This window comes from Vigna unguiculata, chromosome 1, assembly GCF_037176805.1.
Source record: "Vigna unguiculata cultivar grain cowpea cultivar isolate G323 ecotype 2 chromosome 1, ASM3717680v1, whole genome shotgun sequence".
Taxonomy (NCBI): Eukaryota; Viridiplantae; Streptophyta; class Magnoliopsida; order Fabales; family Fabaceae; genus Vigna; species Vigna unguiculata.
Genome location: NC_140792.1, coordinates 34,639,709 through 34,655,263, shown reverse-complemented (window position 1 = coordinate 34,655,263; position 15,555 = coordinate 34,639,709). Strand labels below are relative to the sequence as shown.

The following is a 15,555-nucleotide window of genomic DNA, read 5'->3' as shown; positions in this document are numbered from 1 at the left end:
TGAGAAACAAATTTCTAAATCCATATATTTCAATAATAATTAATGCTCTATACAAAGCTTAGTCTATTGTAAAAAAAAATTATGCGTTGACGAGTCAAATGTTTGACTACAAGTCTTGAATCAGCCTCTTGAAATAATTTTTAAGACTGATTCATATAAGAAGACCTCACCAATGAGGATGTTCACAACAACTTCTTCAATCATGCTTAATCCATAACATGATCATACAGCTAATAAAGGTTTTTTTTTTTTTCATTCATTACTATATTCGTATACTATTAAGTATCAGAAAATTTTTACAGGTGAATCTCTTATCTCTTTTCTGATTATACTTGAAACCCGATCTAGATTACTTCACAATTACAACCCAACATTTAAAAACAACAATTCCGCATTAGAAACTCATCTGCGAATTCCGGTGAGTCTTACGATGTAAGACTAGTTTCTTGCGATATCTTTCTGTTCTTCCGAGATTTCAAACCAATTTATTAGGACAATGATATTTTGACTACTAAATTTTGACAACTTTCTCTTACAATATGATGTGTCATTTTCTAAGTAGTTTTAGAATATTGAGAATGAAAAAGTGAAAAAATGAAGAATCATTTAGAAAATATCACCTAAGATTGTAAGAAAAAGTTGTCAAAATTTAGTAGTCAAAATATTATTTTTTAATTTATTATGGTTTTCATATTATGTGGTTCAAACATGGTTGTCAATGCTAAGGGCAGCAGTTTAGGAATTTCCTCCAACAAGAACAGCTGGATCTTCCCTGAAAGTATCAATGTATAACAAACATAGTTATTGTATTTTTAATTAGTGTCGTCATAATGAAAAAGACCCCTTACTTAGCTTCTGTTTTTACCTGTCGGATATTCGAAAAAGGCACCATACTTAATTATTATGACTAATAATTCTACATAAGAATTCAAGAAAAATAATTCATGTTAACCCATATTTTATTCACACCTTTTATTTTAACCTTATCTCCCTGCACCAACTTTTTTTTATGACAAAAACCAAGAGAAACAAACCTCTACACCCACCCTTCCCTTTCTCTTCTTAAAATCTGATTTTTTATATCATATTTTCAACACTGATTTTATTTCCTTTTATGATAATATTTAACGCTCGATCAATATTCCCATGAACAGATATGAAAGGTTAAAATAGAAAAACCGCAGATTAGACAAAATATAATATCACAAGAGGAGAAGCTACTAGAGTACAAGTTATTGGAACTTACTGTCTCCGACATAGCAATTGTTTGGTCTTGAACAGACCGTTTAGCGTGGCTTTCGTTAGGATTTTTCATCGTAACTCTCTGGCTTGATTTCCCAACATCACTATCTGCGTTCATCTTATTATTAACTGGAACAAATGGTTCTTTGCTTACTACGTTTCGTGTTATCTGGTCACTTCTACGTGCATGGGCTGAATATGACTTTGCCAAATCTATTGAAAAACACGAGTCGCTGTATTGGTAACTAAACGGTGAATGATCAGAAAGTGGAGTCCATTTATCCCGAAGCGGTGTTCTTTCTTCTAATTTTGATAAAACTTCAGCAGGGCTCAGTTTTTTTTCTTGCAATTCAAGTTCAACATTCTTCATCTTCTCACTCTCACCTCTGTTATACTTTTTCCATGGACTACTACTGTACAATCTCTTGTCCCATCCATCGGTTTTGCTATCAAAATTTTCTCCTCCAATTTGTTCCGCCACCAAGCTCATGATCCCAAACTCATACCCTTTGAAACTATCACCCACACCTGCACTGAGTTTTGTGTGCTCCACTTGTTGCCTTAACAGAGGGCTTGATTGAGGAAAAGACGGGCTTTGAAACAGACGGGGCTCTAGGTTTTCAAGGGCACAAGATATATGTGTGTCGAATTCACACATGCTGCACCTATAGAGCCAGCGGTGGTTGAAATTACAGGGCTTGTTGCACAAGTCACAGAAGAAATCATAGGGTGGTGAAAACTCAAGCTTGATTTTGTGGGGGTGGCATGTGATTGCGAGGGACACAGGGAGTGCAAGACACAGGGCATGGAAGAAGCTGGTGCATTGAGCACAGTGGTAGGAGAAGGCCGTGACACGGTGGCCACACGCGACACAGTTGAGAGTGGCTTTGGATGAAGGTGCAACAAGGAGGTGAAGATCGTGGGTTGGATGTGAAGGGTGGTTTGTGATTAAGGGCATGTTGTAGCAGACATGGTGAAGAGAGAAAGCACATGTTTTGCACTGGTAATAGTCCTCACCATAGTTAACTTTTATGTTGCATCCGAAGCAGGTTACGATATTTGGTGTGGAGGGTAGGGTGGTGCATTGCAGAGGATGTGGATGGCTAAAGTGGAAAACATGTGGTGATGCCATTTTCTGTTTTTGTGAAAGTAGTTCAACGATTGAAGTTGTCCATCTTTTTGTGTCTCGTGTATATACTATATATTGCAGCATTGTTATGAGGTGGTGCGGTTTCCGTCGTGTAATGTTTTCTTTTTCGCTTTGTTTGGTGGCATAATTGGAAGCTAGCTGTTACGGGTGTTGTTGTCTCTGGATTGGTGTTTGGGGGCACGTGGGTGATTTTTGTTGGGAATTCCGTAATTTTTATGTTTTGGATTCTTTCATCTGTCAAACCGAGGTAAAAGGATTTGCATCAAGGGAGAAGTGACCGAAGAAAATGTTATGATTTTTTTACTAAGAAAAGATTCCCTATTTTAGCCGGCCATTTTCTTTCCTTCACACTCACGCACACCATACATGTTTTTAGCCTTTCATATTGCTCACTGCACTTTCTTTTTCTAAATCTCTTTCACCACGGACAATACGAAGTTCGAAAAAGTTTCTTTTTCAACACACATCAATTTTTTTTTTCTCTTTTTAAATTATATCAAACCTTCTTTCATTCGTTGAAGTACCGACACATATGTATTGTCAAAAAGTTTATCAACAAAACTTTATTAAAAAATAATTTTCCTTTCGCTATATATCGGATATAGTTTTTTAAAAGGAAAATGATATTTGACAAAGTTTTTGTTGATAAACTTCGACAAATTTTTGCTTCTTTCCACGAATCAGAACTCCATCTCTTTCCTTTTCCACTTCTCTTTTCATCCCGTATGTTGTTTCGCTTCTCATTTCTTCTCTTTTGTTCAAAGTTCCCGGTTCTCTCAGTTTACAAATAAAAAGCTTGCATTCTTCTCTTTCATTTTTATTTTTCTGAATTTCGTGTAGCGTTTGTGTTGTTATATGTTGTTAGTTGTGGCACTTACGTTGGCTGTGTTGTTATATGTTGTTAGCTGTGGCACTTACGTTGGCTCTCCTCCATACGCGGAACTACAAATTGTTGAAGCTATCTTGTCTACCATATATTGATTAAATAGTTAGGATTTATTGGGTGATTTTGTGGATGATGCAAACGTTGAGAAGGGTGGGCTTTCATTTATTGGGTGACGTTTGTTCTTCCAACAATGCATTCTTTTGATATTGGAGGTAAAGTTTCATTCTTTCACCATTTTCGTTTTGGAGTGATTTTTTTTTCATTTGTGTTTAGGGTTTATTTGGAATCCCTTCTTTTTAATTCCTTGATATGACGTGGTTTGTGTTGATCAATGTATCATTGGATGGAGTTATTATTAGTAGGGTTTATGACCTTGGTATTGGATGAAGAGATGTATATAGACTTTGTGGATAAATGTTGATGTTTTATTATATTTTTAGCAAGTCATTTATTACATTTATGAACAAAGTTGCAGTGTATTTGTCCCATAAATAGTTTTGTTTGGTTTTTAATACTTTGTCATTATTTCAGCAGTTGCTGCCACCCTTGGTTTGATTCATTTTGAGGATTCGTTTTTGTTCTGTCATTTATGGCATGTTGTTCTATACTATTGGTTTTGGTCATGTTGTATTGTATGTCATGTCTGGATTGATTTTTTTTGTTTTGGCTTCTAAGTTAGTAAAAGTCTTGACTTCTAATTTGGTAAAAATATTTATTTTTTTTTGTTAGGTGTAGCTAGTTTTTGTTTTGTGTGACTTGGTCAGTGTTTCAGGTTATTTATAATGAGTAAGGATATCAAAGATGGTAATTGCTCTATTGAGAATAAGATATGCATGCTCTTATGATACATTTTATTTGTATTTGACAATTGAATAAGTGTCATTATTGTAGTTGTTCATTGGCATTTACATATACATTTGAGACATTCATGTGGAATAAAATATATTGGATCTTTGAATAAGCAGTTAACAATAGAGGAGAAGTTCTTTATTCAAGGAATGCATTTTGAATGATTGGACAATTTAAATATACTTTTATCTTTCAATCTTTTGAAGTTTCTTTCAATAACACAACTATAACATAGCTTCGAGTTTCAAAGCATCTTGTAGGACTTCCATTGATAAGGATTGACATTGTTGGCAATTCCAAACATTCCTTTATCCATGATCACCGGCGGAACTTTAAAGGGACATGGGGGAGCCACGGCTCCCCCAAAATTTTTTGGAATTTTTTTAATATATATTTATATATATTTTTAAATTATAATTATATATTATTTATATTAAGTTTATATTATGGAAAATAATAATAAAAAATAAAATAAAAAATGTAATAGAAATATTGATTTATAAAAGAGATTAGAGTTTTGTTTTTGTTATAAAATTTTTCTACCATGTAAGTTATTATGAAAGTGTGTGAGAAGATAAAATTACAAAAAGATAGATTAAAAACGGAGGTTAGAATATAATCCTTAATTATGAAATTTAAGGATTTTGTGTTTTCCTACCTATGGTAAATTTTGTAAAGTTTTGAATTTATATAGGAGAGATGATAAATTTATATTAGAATAATTATGATAAATAGTAAAAGAATTAATTCTTTTTTTGAAGGAGGAAAGTTTGTGATAAACATGTAAAAAAATTGCATCTACGTTAACTAAACTTGAGAGATTTAGGGAAAACCAAGAATTCAAGACAATAAAAAACAAATTTCTAAAGTTTCTAGAGTTACATATAATGAATTTAAAAATTCATTAGAACGCGGTTCGGAAAAAGTGTCATCAAATTTCACAATACTCACCAAATCAGATTGATAAGGTAGGAAGGGTTTATCTAAAATGGTATTCATGGTTTGGTATCATGATATAATAACGAATGACAATCATATTTTTTTGAATTCTACTATTATGTGTGCTTGTTTTAAATAGAATAAATGAAGAGAGAATAAAGAGTTTTTTCTTAACTAAAAAAATAAAAAATATAATTTGACACCCCCAAATTTTTTGTCCAAGTTCCGCCACTGTCCATAATACCCATTTTCCACAAAATTACATACTCTCCTCCTTAACTAACTTGCAAAATTCCTTAATAAATTGGAAATTAAAGTCATGTGGCCAAACTTTACCATCCTCACATTCTCACACTACATCTTTTATACCTTGATGTTTGTGAATTATGATGTCAACATTATATTATCGGTTGGAGATATTAAAGAGAAAGGCACCCCCACAATCTAATGTTTAGCCTCCTTCGTACTTCTTTTCTAATTAACAATTAAGTGAAAAAATTTAGAGTTTGAATCTACAAATTTGATCCATTTCACTCGTGATTTTTGTTTCTCAACATTTCATATCTATAATTCACCTTAACCCTACGTTTTTTTTTTCTTGTTTGTCATAGGTAGTCGATATTTCCGGTCTAGGTCACCAATTTCTCTAATTAAGATCTAAAAGTGATAACTAAAATATAAAAAAATAATTTTAGTAAATATATATGTAATAATAATTCAATTTATCAAATGAGAATTATATTTTGAAATCAAAATTCATTTAATGATGGATGAAAAAATTTCTTAATGAACGATAAAGTATATATATATATATATATATATATATATATATATATATATATATATATATATATATATATATATATATATATAAACAACATTTAGTATATCGTTTACCAATGTCCTATTTTCTTATGGAAAAATAAATCCTATAAAACCGTGAAAATGTTCTAACGGTAATTGGGAGGCTTTGTTACGTAGAATATATTATACTATTGGTTTCTCTTAATAGTTATTTTTTATTTAAGATTTTAAAATGTTTAGGATTAAGATTTTTATTTTAAAATGCAACTCTTGGAAGGTGATATATAAACTGCGAATGTTGGATTCTCTATAATATCTTTCTAGGTGGAGATTTTGTATTAAAAAATTTACTTTACAATAAAATTTCCAATTATAAACCAATTTTAGAATCTAACAATAGTTAGTCACTATAATAACTAATTTTTAGATATTAATTTACAAAATTAAAAATTATTGGTTACTAAAATAGTCATTATTATAAATAAAAAATTATAATTGATCACTAATTAATTAGAGACTAATTTAGAAACAAACTCATTTTGGTAGTTAAAATCTAGGTAGCTAATTTTTGGTGACCAATTTTTTTAATAGTTAAAACCATAATAGCTAATTTTAAAGATTAATTTAGTGACTAATTATAATTTTTTATTCATAATAATGATTATTTTAATAACCAATAATTTTTAGTTTTATAAATTAATCACTATAAATACTAATAATTATTGGTCACTATTTACAAATTTTTTAGTAGTGTTATTTTATTTATGTTAAACTTATAACAATATTCAAAATATCATTAATAATTATTTGGATTCATATATGATCGGAAAAAGAATAAGAAAAAAATAAATAAAACAACTCACTGTTACATAAGTTTAATAAGAAAGTGAAGTCACTCGTATCAATTATGATAATAAAATACTTAATTAAATTTCTATTGGTACTTACCTCAGATTTGAACTCCCAAGGTTTTATTTATTTAAATATTTAATTAGTCGGATAGTATTAATTTGCTATCCACTTTTTAAAATTATTAATGTTGAACAAGTTTTTCAACTTTTAAACAAGTTTCTCAATTAAAATTATTAATGTTGTCAACTTTATTCATGACTTTTATCACTAAATTTTAATATAAATATCAATACTTAATCTTATAAGTCATTTTAAATATCAATACCATTAATGAAATTAATAAATTTTTTTTTTAAAGTATCTACTTGAAGCATCTTTTTAAAAGTTGAGATTCAATTGACATATTTTTAAAAGAGAGTACCAAACTAACATATTTTGAACGAAATGGATCTGACTAATTAAACCTTATTTAAATAAATAATCCAATAACGTACTTAAAAAGGATCTTCACAAAACTACAATAGAAACATCATGGGAAGAAAAGAAAAAAAACAAATATATATATATATATATATATATATATATATATATATATATATATATATATATATATATGAATTACTTCCCGAAAAAAGAACTTTGCAGGTATTACTTTGCTGTCGAAACTAGTTGGAAAATATTAAAAGCATAGATTGACTAAGTTTAATAAAATAAAATTTCCAACACTTTTATTGAAATTAATTTCATAGTAAAATCATACAATATTATCTTAATAATTATATACATATAGTATAAAACAAACAATATCTAATAAAAATATTTATATGGATGAGGATAATATATATTAAAATTTTATACGCCGATCCTATGTTTAAATTTATCAACAGATACAGTAAATTGATTAGTAGATGTTTTTTTTTTTAAATGGTAACGACTTTACAATGCTGATTTATAAGTTACATAGATAAATACAAAAATTGACTAGATAATTTATGATGTGAATTTTCATGATTGACTGCATAACTCATAATAAAAATGATCATCATATATTTAAGGGAAAATATATCATGTGAAAAAAAAAATCACCTTTAAGAAAAGATTGTTGAAATAATCCAAGTGTGAGTTAAAGTCTTATATTGAATAGAATAAATAAAGTTAAACATTATATAATAAAAACTCATAACATTATTGTCTTATAAAATTTTTGGACAAAATTGGTGTCAAATACTTTATATGTATAAGACTAATGTTATATATATATAATTACAATTTTTCAATAACTATAACTTATATATAAACTCAACTCAACACAATTTGAGATATACAAGTCCAACATCATTCCTCGATATGGGCAAATCTTACCCAATACACATCATATTTCAAAAATCGACCACCAAACTAAAATATAAAAATGATTTATGTTTTAATCTGATTTCCTAAAAGAAGAAAAAAAAACATGAAAAAGAAAACAATAAACAGAAAAAAAAAAGTAAAGAAATCAGAAAATGAGGTGGAAACTGAGAGGAAATCGAAAAAAAAAAAAAACGTGAGGAGACTAATCGTCATTTGACTTTAATGTTCACAGAAAATAAACTTCTAGAAAACTTTTTGTTGTGGGCATATCTTTGCATTAGTAAGCCGGTAAATATTAATGAAAGCATAACATTAACTGCTAATTAGAATAAAATAATTATCAATAATTTAATTGCAATTAGATTTCATTGTAAAACATATAATTCTAAATATGATATATGAAATAATTTATTAAATATATAATTTCATAAGTATCCAATCGGGAAAAAGAAATATTTATACAATAAGTATAGTATATACTAAAATATCATATGTCGACGAGATATTAAAATTTATTACTTAGACATACAATAAGAAAAAAAAAAGATTTTTCATACAGATGACGTCACATTGCTGACTTACAAGTTAAATAGATTTAAAAAAATTGAATGTCATAGTGTATGATGTGAAATGATCATTTAATAATATTAGAAAAGAAATAAAAGTACCAATGAAAGTTCACATGTATTGATAGGTACTAATTGAATAATAGTTTTATATATTTATGATAATGGATAAGCAGATATTGAATATAAAAGTAATACGTGGAAGTAGTGGGTGTGGATTATAATAAAGATAGAGAAAGAGATAGAGCAGAAGAAGCAAGAAAAGGTTCTTTCGGTTTGTCTACAGCGAACTTTGATCTTATATTTATTTCTGTAGAAAAATTTATCTTTATCGTTATATCCAAATTTGAAATCTTTATCCCATTCTTATTTTTTAACTCGGGTGTAATTTTATACTTATACTCGTACATGTTTTTTTACTATTTTAATATTAATTTTAATTAATTTTTATAAAATAAAAAATTACGGTAAAAGAAATATAATATTATCAAATATTCAATATTAGGAAATAATTGTTTCTTCGATATCAAATGCATTGAATATCAAATGCATTGAAATAAATTATAATTTTTTACATTTTAGATTAAAATACCAAATAAAATTTTATGAGAATCAAAAAATTTATTAAATTTGCAAATATTAATAAAACCTAGTTGATAAAATTTAAAAATATTTTTAAAAAATATAAAAGGAAAATAAATATTCAAATTAAAATATATTTTAAATGTTTGTTTACTTCAACTTTTTAAATTCTAATGAATCTCTTCTTTATACACTGATAAAATTGTTAATACATCACTTGATCAAAATGATGCAAAAAACAAATAATAAACATAATAATAAAATTTTGATATAGATCTTGTATCTTTTAAACTCCGGTATATGTTGGACGGTGATAAAAAAAATATTCAGGACAATTACATTAAATTTTTATATTGTAGTAAATAAAAGTTATTTATACAATTATAGTGAAAAAATTACAGTATGATAAATAATAAGTTAGAAAATAACAAATAATTAGATAAAATATATCAAAATAGTATTCTATATGATGAAAATTAACAACAAATAAAAATATTAAAAAATTAACAAATGTGTGTCTTTGAAACAAGTTGAGAAACTATTGAAAGAAATCGCACAAAGGAAAACAAATGTATAATTAAGGATATGATAAGATGAAAAATACGTTAGAGATCTAAGAAAATTTTTCAAATATCAACATATATACTCAATAGTTGATAAATAACGAAAATTGTTTTAACAAAACAAAAGAGTTCTTCAAATGAAACAAAAATTAATAATAATAAGTAAAAAATTTTGTTTATATTACCTAGTAAGTGAAGGGTTTATGCTATTAAACATTTAAATTGAAAGTATTAAACATTCGCATGTGAAAGTGAAAGGAAAATATACAATAAATACAAATATTAAAAAATAATAGAAATATTCAAATGTGAGACATAATTTTTTTTTAATTGACATACATCATTTTAAAATAATTACATAAAGGTTATGATGAGATGAAAAATATATTGGAGATGTGAGAATGTGTTTCTTGACAAACCAAATAATTAGAATAAATAAAAAATAGAAAGTATATATATATATATATATGGTTACTTAATTAAATATAATAATTTAAATTGGGACAGAGATATGGCGGGAATATATGTACATCCCCATACCCAATTGAAAAAGTCAGGAATCCCTGTACCCAGTTAATACGAGGATTTCTCGTCAAAACGAAGACTAATTCGAACAATACTCACGGTAGTAAAGTTTATTTATCATCTCTAGGTGAGAGATACGCATGTCCATTACATATGCTCTTCACACCAATTCTTCGATACGGGTCACTCTCACCTAGGATATAGTTTTCAAGAAAATTATATTTTGATTCTTATTTTTTGACTTTGGTACTTTAATTCTTGACGTATTTTAGTATGGGTAATTGATTATTAAAAAAAAGATAATGGTACATTATGGTTCAAACTAAGTCATGATTAAAAAATAAAAATCAAAAAATGAAAATCATAGTATCACTGTACTTAATTGTCCTAATTTCACTTTTTTTCTTCCTCGCTCTCATCTCATAACCACGGTTTACACTTCTTTCTCACACATCATTTCTTGCTTTATCTTTATGCATATATGTTTTGGTTTCTTATTTTAATTATTGTGTTATGTTTGTGAAATGAGGGCTTCAATGAAGAAAAGGGGTAAATTCAGAAACGAACACCAAAACTGAGAACTGAGTTGAAGCAAACTAGGATTATTATTTATGATATGTCAATTGTTGGAGTATATTTTGGATGATTTGCTCTAATCGATAAACCTTTTATGTTTGTTGTGTTTCCCTCGAAGAGAGTTGAAATGGAAAATTAGAAACACCAACAAATTCTTTAACACAGGTTTTACTAGGCTGTCATTTGATTCTTTTTGTTAGAAATTCAAGTTTGAGTCTAAATTTAATGAAAAAATAGAGCATTATATAAAAATAAAAATCCAATAAACTTATTGTTTTAAAATTTTGGATTAAAAGTGGTGTCTATGTCTTATATATTTGTACTCAAGTTTTATTAATATTTGTTCTCATCGGTCAAACTCCCTCGGTAAACCTAACACTTCTTTGGTAGAGAAAGTTTGATGACAAATTCAAAATATGATGTTCACAGGCACCCTTTTGTGCTTTGGTGGAAGAAGAAACTAAATAGAACAGAGCAATGCAAATGCTGCTACTTCCATGGAGAATGACTGTTTTTGGAAACAATTTCAGAAGGGTGAAATTTATGTGTGTTGCTCTCTTTCAAGGCAGAGCTTTAAGCATTCATATCTTATCGATCCGAGTAACCATGCAAACATTCTTCAATGGTAAGAGCTTTCATTGAGAAGAAGAATGATACAATTGGTACTCATCTTCGTATATACAATCAAACCTTTTCTTGGATGATTACTGTGTTTTATGAGAATGACAATTGAATCAAAATAGTTAACCACAAATATCTCTGATTTTATCGATTAATAAGAATTTATTCCCTCTATTATAACATCAAAAAGCTTTTCATATTGTAATAGTAACAATTCTTTATTCTTTACTGTCTAAGAACAAAAACCTCTTCAATTAGTAATATCACATTTAATTAAATTTTTTCTTACTTCCAAACTGATCTAACATTAATACGAAAGTCTTTTGTTATTTCCAATATTTTATTAATTTTTATTGTTTTTAATATCTTCTATAATATATTTATTATTTAATTTATTGGTCACGTCAATAAAAAATAAAATAATATTCAGACACTACCAAAAATCTCTCAATTTTAGTGACAAAAAATAATTAGTCACTATAATAACCAATTTAGATACCAATTTATAAATTAAAAATTATTAATAACTAAAATAGTTTCAAAAAATTATAATTGATCTATAAATTAGTCATTAGCATTAACTATCTTGATTTTATCTACCAAAAGAATTAATCTCTAAATTAGTTTTTAATTAAGAAATTAGTTTCTAAATTGATGTCTGAATATATTTTTTTTGTTATATTCACTATTTAATAATTTTCAGAAAATACTATATATACGGTAAAGTTAAATTTTTAAAGAGCTAACTATATTAAAAACAAAATATACATATTAGTAAATTAATTCTTATAAGAAAAAGACTAGATAGAAAACTATTACAGTATCCAACTATAAAAAAGAAAAAAAATTATTTGACATCAATAACTACTATTTAACGATTTTTTACAGGAGTAAAATGTACTTAATAAAAGTGATTTTTCTATTTCTAAAGAAAAAGATAGAATAAAAGGTCAAATGAGTATAAAAAAAATGGTTTGAAAATACCATGATGCTTAAAAAAAAAATATTTGGCACGAAATTGGAGGTGAAACCAGAAGTATTTCCTTCCTTTGGTGCGAAATTCCTTGTGTTCTTGAGTGGGTTAAAACAAGAATAAGCATAACCATCTATCTGTTATCTCTGATGTCTTACCAACGAAGCAAAGCTTACAGGAGACTTTCTTCCTCACAAACTGTAACCAAACGCCAAAGAATCATATTTAATTATTCAAAAACAAAGCAGAAAAACACCCAGAATTTCAAAACATGGAGAAGATGGAACATTTCAGCCATATCCACCCTCTTCTGTTAAAGCAAGAAAAGACAGATAACAACAACAACAACAACCTAGTCCTTTGCTCAGGTTGTGAAAACCCAATTTCATCAGGTCCTGTCTTCAGCTGCGACAAATGCAACTATATCCTTCACAAAACATGCGTAGAAATTGCACGCCATATCAAACACCCTTTTCACCCTCAGCACCCCCTTGTTCTCCTTTCCACTTCCCCTTATGAGGGACCCTACGTGTGTGATTCCTGCAGAGGCCTCTTCCGAAACTTCGTCTACCATTGTTATACCTGCAGCTATGATCTTGACGTGTCATGTGCTTCTGAGTGCAACCCAGATGATGGCCATAAGCACGACTTCATGTCAGTGACAAATCCACAATCTTTTGTTTGTTATGCTTGCGGCTTGCAAGGAAACGAGGGTCTCGCTTGCCTATGCACCGTTTGTCAGATTTGGGTTCATTCTAGCTGTGCTGAATTGCCTCTTGCTGTTAGAATAAAAAGCCATGACCACCCTTTGAAGCTCACTTATCTCCTTCATCACATTTATGGTTTCTGGGGTAGCATAACTTGCGGTGTTTGTAATGGAGCAATGAGTTCAGCTTTTGCGGGTTACTTTTGTTCAACCTGCAGATTTCCCGTGCATTTGAAGTGTTTGCAAGAAGATTTAAGAGATGACTGGGCAGTAGAAGATGAGAAATCATCCACGTACTATGAAACTGATGAATCCTTGGATATTGATTTTACTTGTAGTTTCTTTGGTCATGAACATTTGTTGAAGTTGGCGGATGAAGAGAGTGATCTGCGATATTCTGGGAAACTCTGTGATGCGTGTATCCAACCCATCGTGCCACCTTTATTTTCTTGTGAAGAAGAAAATTGTGGCTTCATTTTGCACCAAAGTTGTGTTGAATTACCAAGAACAACGCTACACCCGTTTCATGCACACCCTCTAACTCTTCTCCCCAAGGCACCACATTATGATGGCATTTATAGGTGCGATGGATGCAAAAGATTGAGCAATGGTTTTGTGTATCGTTGTGATGTGTGTCAATTCGACCTTGATGTTTGTTGTGGTTCCCTTCGAGAGAGAATTGAACATGAAAGTCACATGCATCCCTTGCTCCTTAAGAAGACAACAGTTGCTAGGCAATGCAAAGGTTGTCATCGTTGGTCGAAGCATGTGCTTGTGTGTGAAGTTTGTGAGGATTTTGCTATTGATTGTGGATGTGCTACTCTACCGCGTGGAGCATGGTGCATGTATGACAAGCATCCTCTAAGTCTAAACTATTTTGTTGAAGAGGGTTTGAGGGAATATGAATGTGGCATTTGCAATGAGAAAATTTGTCCGAAGCAATGGTTTTATTACTGCGATGACTGTGATTATGGTGCTCATCCTTATTGTGTTGAAGGCAAGTGTAGGCTTGTCAAGTTCGGAGGTAGTTTCCAATATGATGTTCATTCACACCCTCTTGCTTTGGTTGAAGAAACTGATGAAAACACTAAATGTGAAGCCTGTGGTGAATGCTGCAACGGCTGGACACTTGAATGTGGGCAATGCAAAAGCTACTTTCACCGTGAAGGACTGTGTTTTTGGAAACAATTTAAGAAGAGTGACAAATATTTTAAGTTGTCTGGAATTATGAGACACAGGTATGCAGCAAACGTGCTAGCCTCCATGCCCAATGTAACCAACAACAAAGCGAAAGGCAGCTGAAGATATACCACTGCTTCACTGTCCTTCTCTTAATTAAGAAAACCAAAGTATATATGTTTCTAATGTTATGTGTTCAATTAAATTTATTGATTTAATGTTAGTGTCCGCGTTTCTCATATTTATGCTTACGCAAGAAATTCCTTGTTCAAATGTAAGACAAGTTATTTCTCACAAGTAATGCCAGTACAGGCATTACCAATTGAAGACGTTTGAGCAAGTACTATTACTGCGTTTGGTTTGCGGTTACAAACATGCAAATGTCCTTTCAGTGGAAAAGTGAGTAATTTATGTTTTCCACTTACTTTTATTTTATTATTCATCTTAAAGTGGGAACTAGAAAACCCAAATGCTTTTACATATCCAACAAAAAATTGAATGTACAAGCAAAACAAAAACTTGCGGGAAAAATCATGCGATTTGCATTTATATTATTGTATATATCAACCAAAAATATACATAAATCAATTTAGTTAGTGTGTTGATATAAATCAGTCGAATTTAGTTTAGAAAAGAATTACTCTTAAAAAGTTAAAGGAGCTATTATTAAACTGTTATTTTGAATAAGAAAAGTTCAAAAAGCTATAATTAATGGGAGCACAACATATACAAATTTGGAAGACATCCCTAATACAACCCTAGCTTACCTTTTACGAAATTTATTTACCAACCAAAGGATGCGAAATGAATTTTGTCAAGAATATTTCTACCAATATAAAATAAATTAAAAAAACAATTTCCCAAAAAAATAAAGAATATTATGTTAGGATGTGCTCATATAGAAATAAAATCAAGTAAAGAATGTTAGGAAACTAAAATACGTTCCAAACCAATGAGGTGGTTTGCACTTAAAATAAAGGGGTGCTAGATAAAGACTTTCATACGTTTCAAAATTGTCAAAAACATCCACGAAATTTTCATACGTTTTCATATGCATCCATTTTTTTATCTGTCAGATAAGCTCTTTTCGTTTAAAGGAATATATATATATATATATATATATATATATATATATATATATATATATATATATATATATATATATATATATATATATATATATAACTAA

The 15,555-nt window shown here is 29.0% G+C and overlaps 2 protein-coding genes and 1 long non-coding RNA gene across 3 annotated transcripts; 2 read left to right on the top strand and 1 right to left on the bottom strand.

Moving 5' to 3' along the window:
- On the bottom strand, positions 1-2,500 carry LOC114181935 (uncharacterized). Its single transcript, XM_028068618.2, has 2 exons — positions 1,247-2,500; positions 1-772 (listed from the first exon to the last, which is right to left on the bottom strand). Exons 1-2 carry the CDS (start codon positions 2,453-2,455, stop codon positions 722-724), a joined length of 1,260 nt encoding a protein of 419 aa, XP_027924419.1. The 5' UTR covers positions 2,456-2,500; the 3' UTR covers positions 1-721.
- A 494-nt stretch (positions 2,501-2,994) lies between these two features.
- On the top strand, positions 2,995-4,305 carry LOC146888893 (uncharacterized). The gene is made up of 2 exons (XR_014984653.1): positions 2,995-3,115; positions 3,298-4,305. It is a non-coding gene; the product is annotated as an uncharacterized LOC146888893 (long non-coding RNA).
- An 8,391-nt stretch (positions 4,306-12,696) lies between these two features.
- On the top strand, positions 12,697-14,605 carry LOC114181199 (uncharacterized). The gene has a single exon (XM_028067580.2). The coding sequence runs from the start codon at positions 12,753-12,755 to the stop codon at positions 14,487-14,489; it is 1,737 nt and encodes a 578-aa protein (XP_027923381.1). The 5' UTR covers positions 12,697-12,752; the 3' UTR covers positions 14,490-14,605.
- Positions 14,606-15,555: the final 950 nt, after the last annotated feature.

Bases quoted from the DNA above. Each gene is read 5' to 3' on its own strand.
- LOC114181199 (XM_028067580.2), top strand. From the start codon at position 12,753: ATGGAGAAGATGGAACATTTCAGCCATATCCACCCTCTTCTGTTAAAG.
- LOC114181935 (XM_028068618.2), bottom strand. From the start codon at position 2,455: ATGCTGCAATATATAGTATATACACGAGACACAAAAAGATGGACAACT. The intron at 773-1,246 runs GTAAGTTCCAAT...TGATACTTTCAG, and splicing joins CAATTGCTATGTCGGAGACA to GGAAGATCCAGCTGTTCTTG.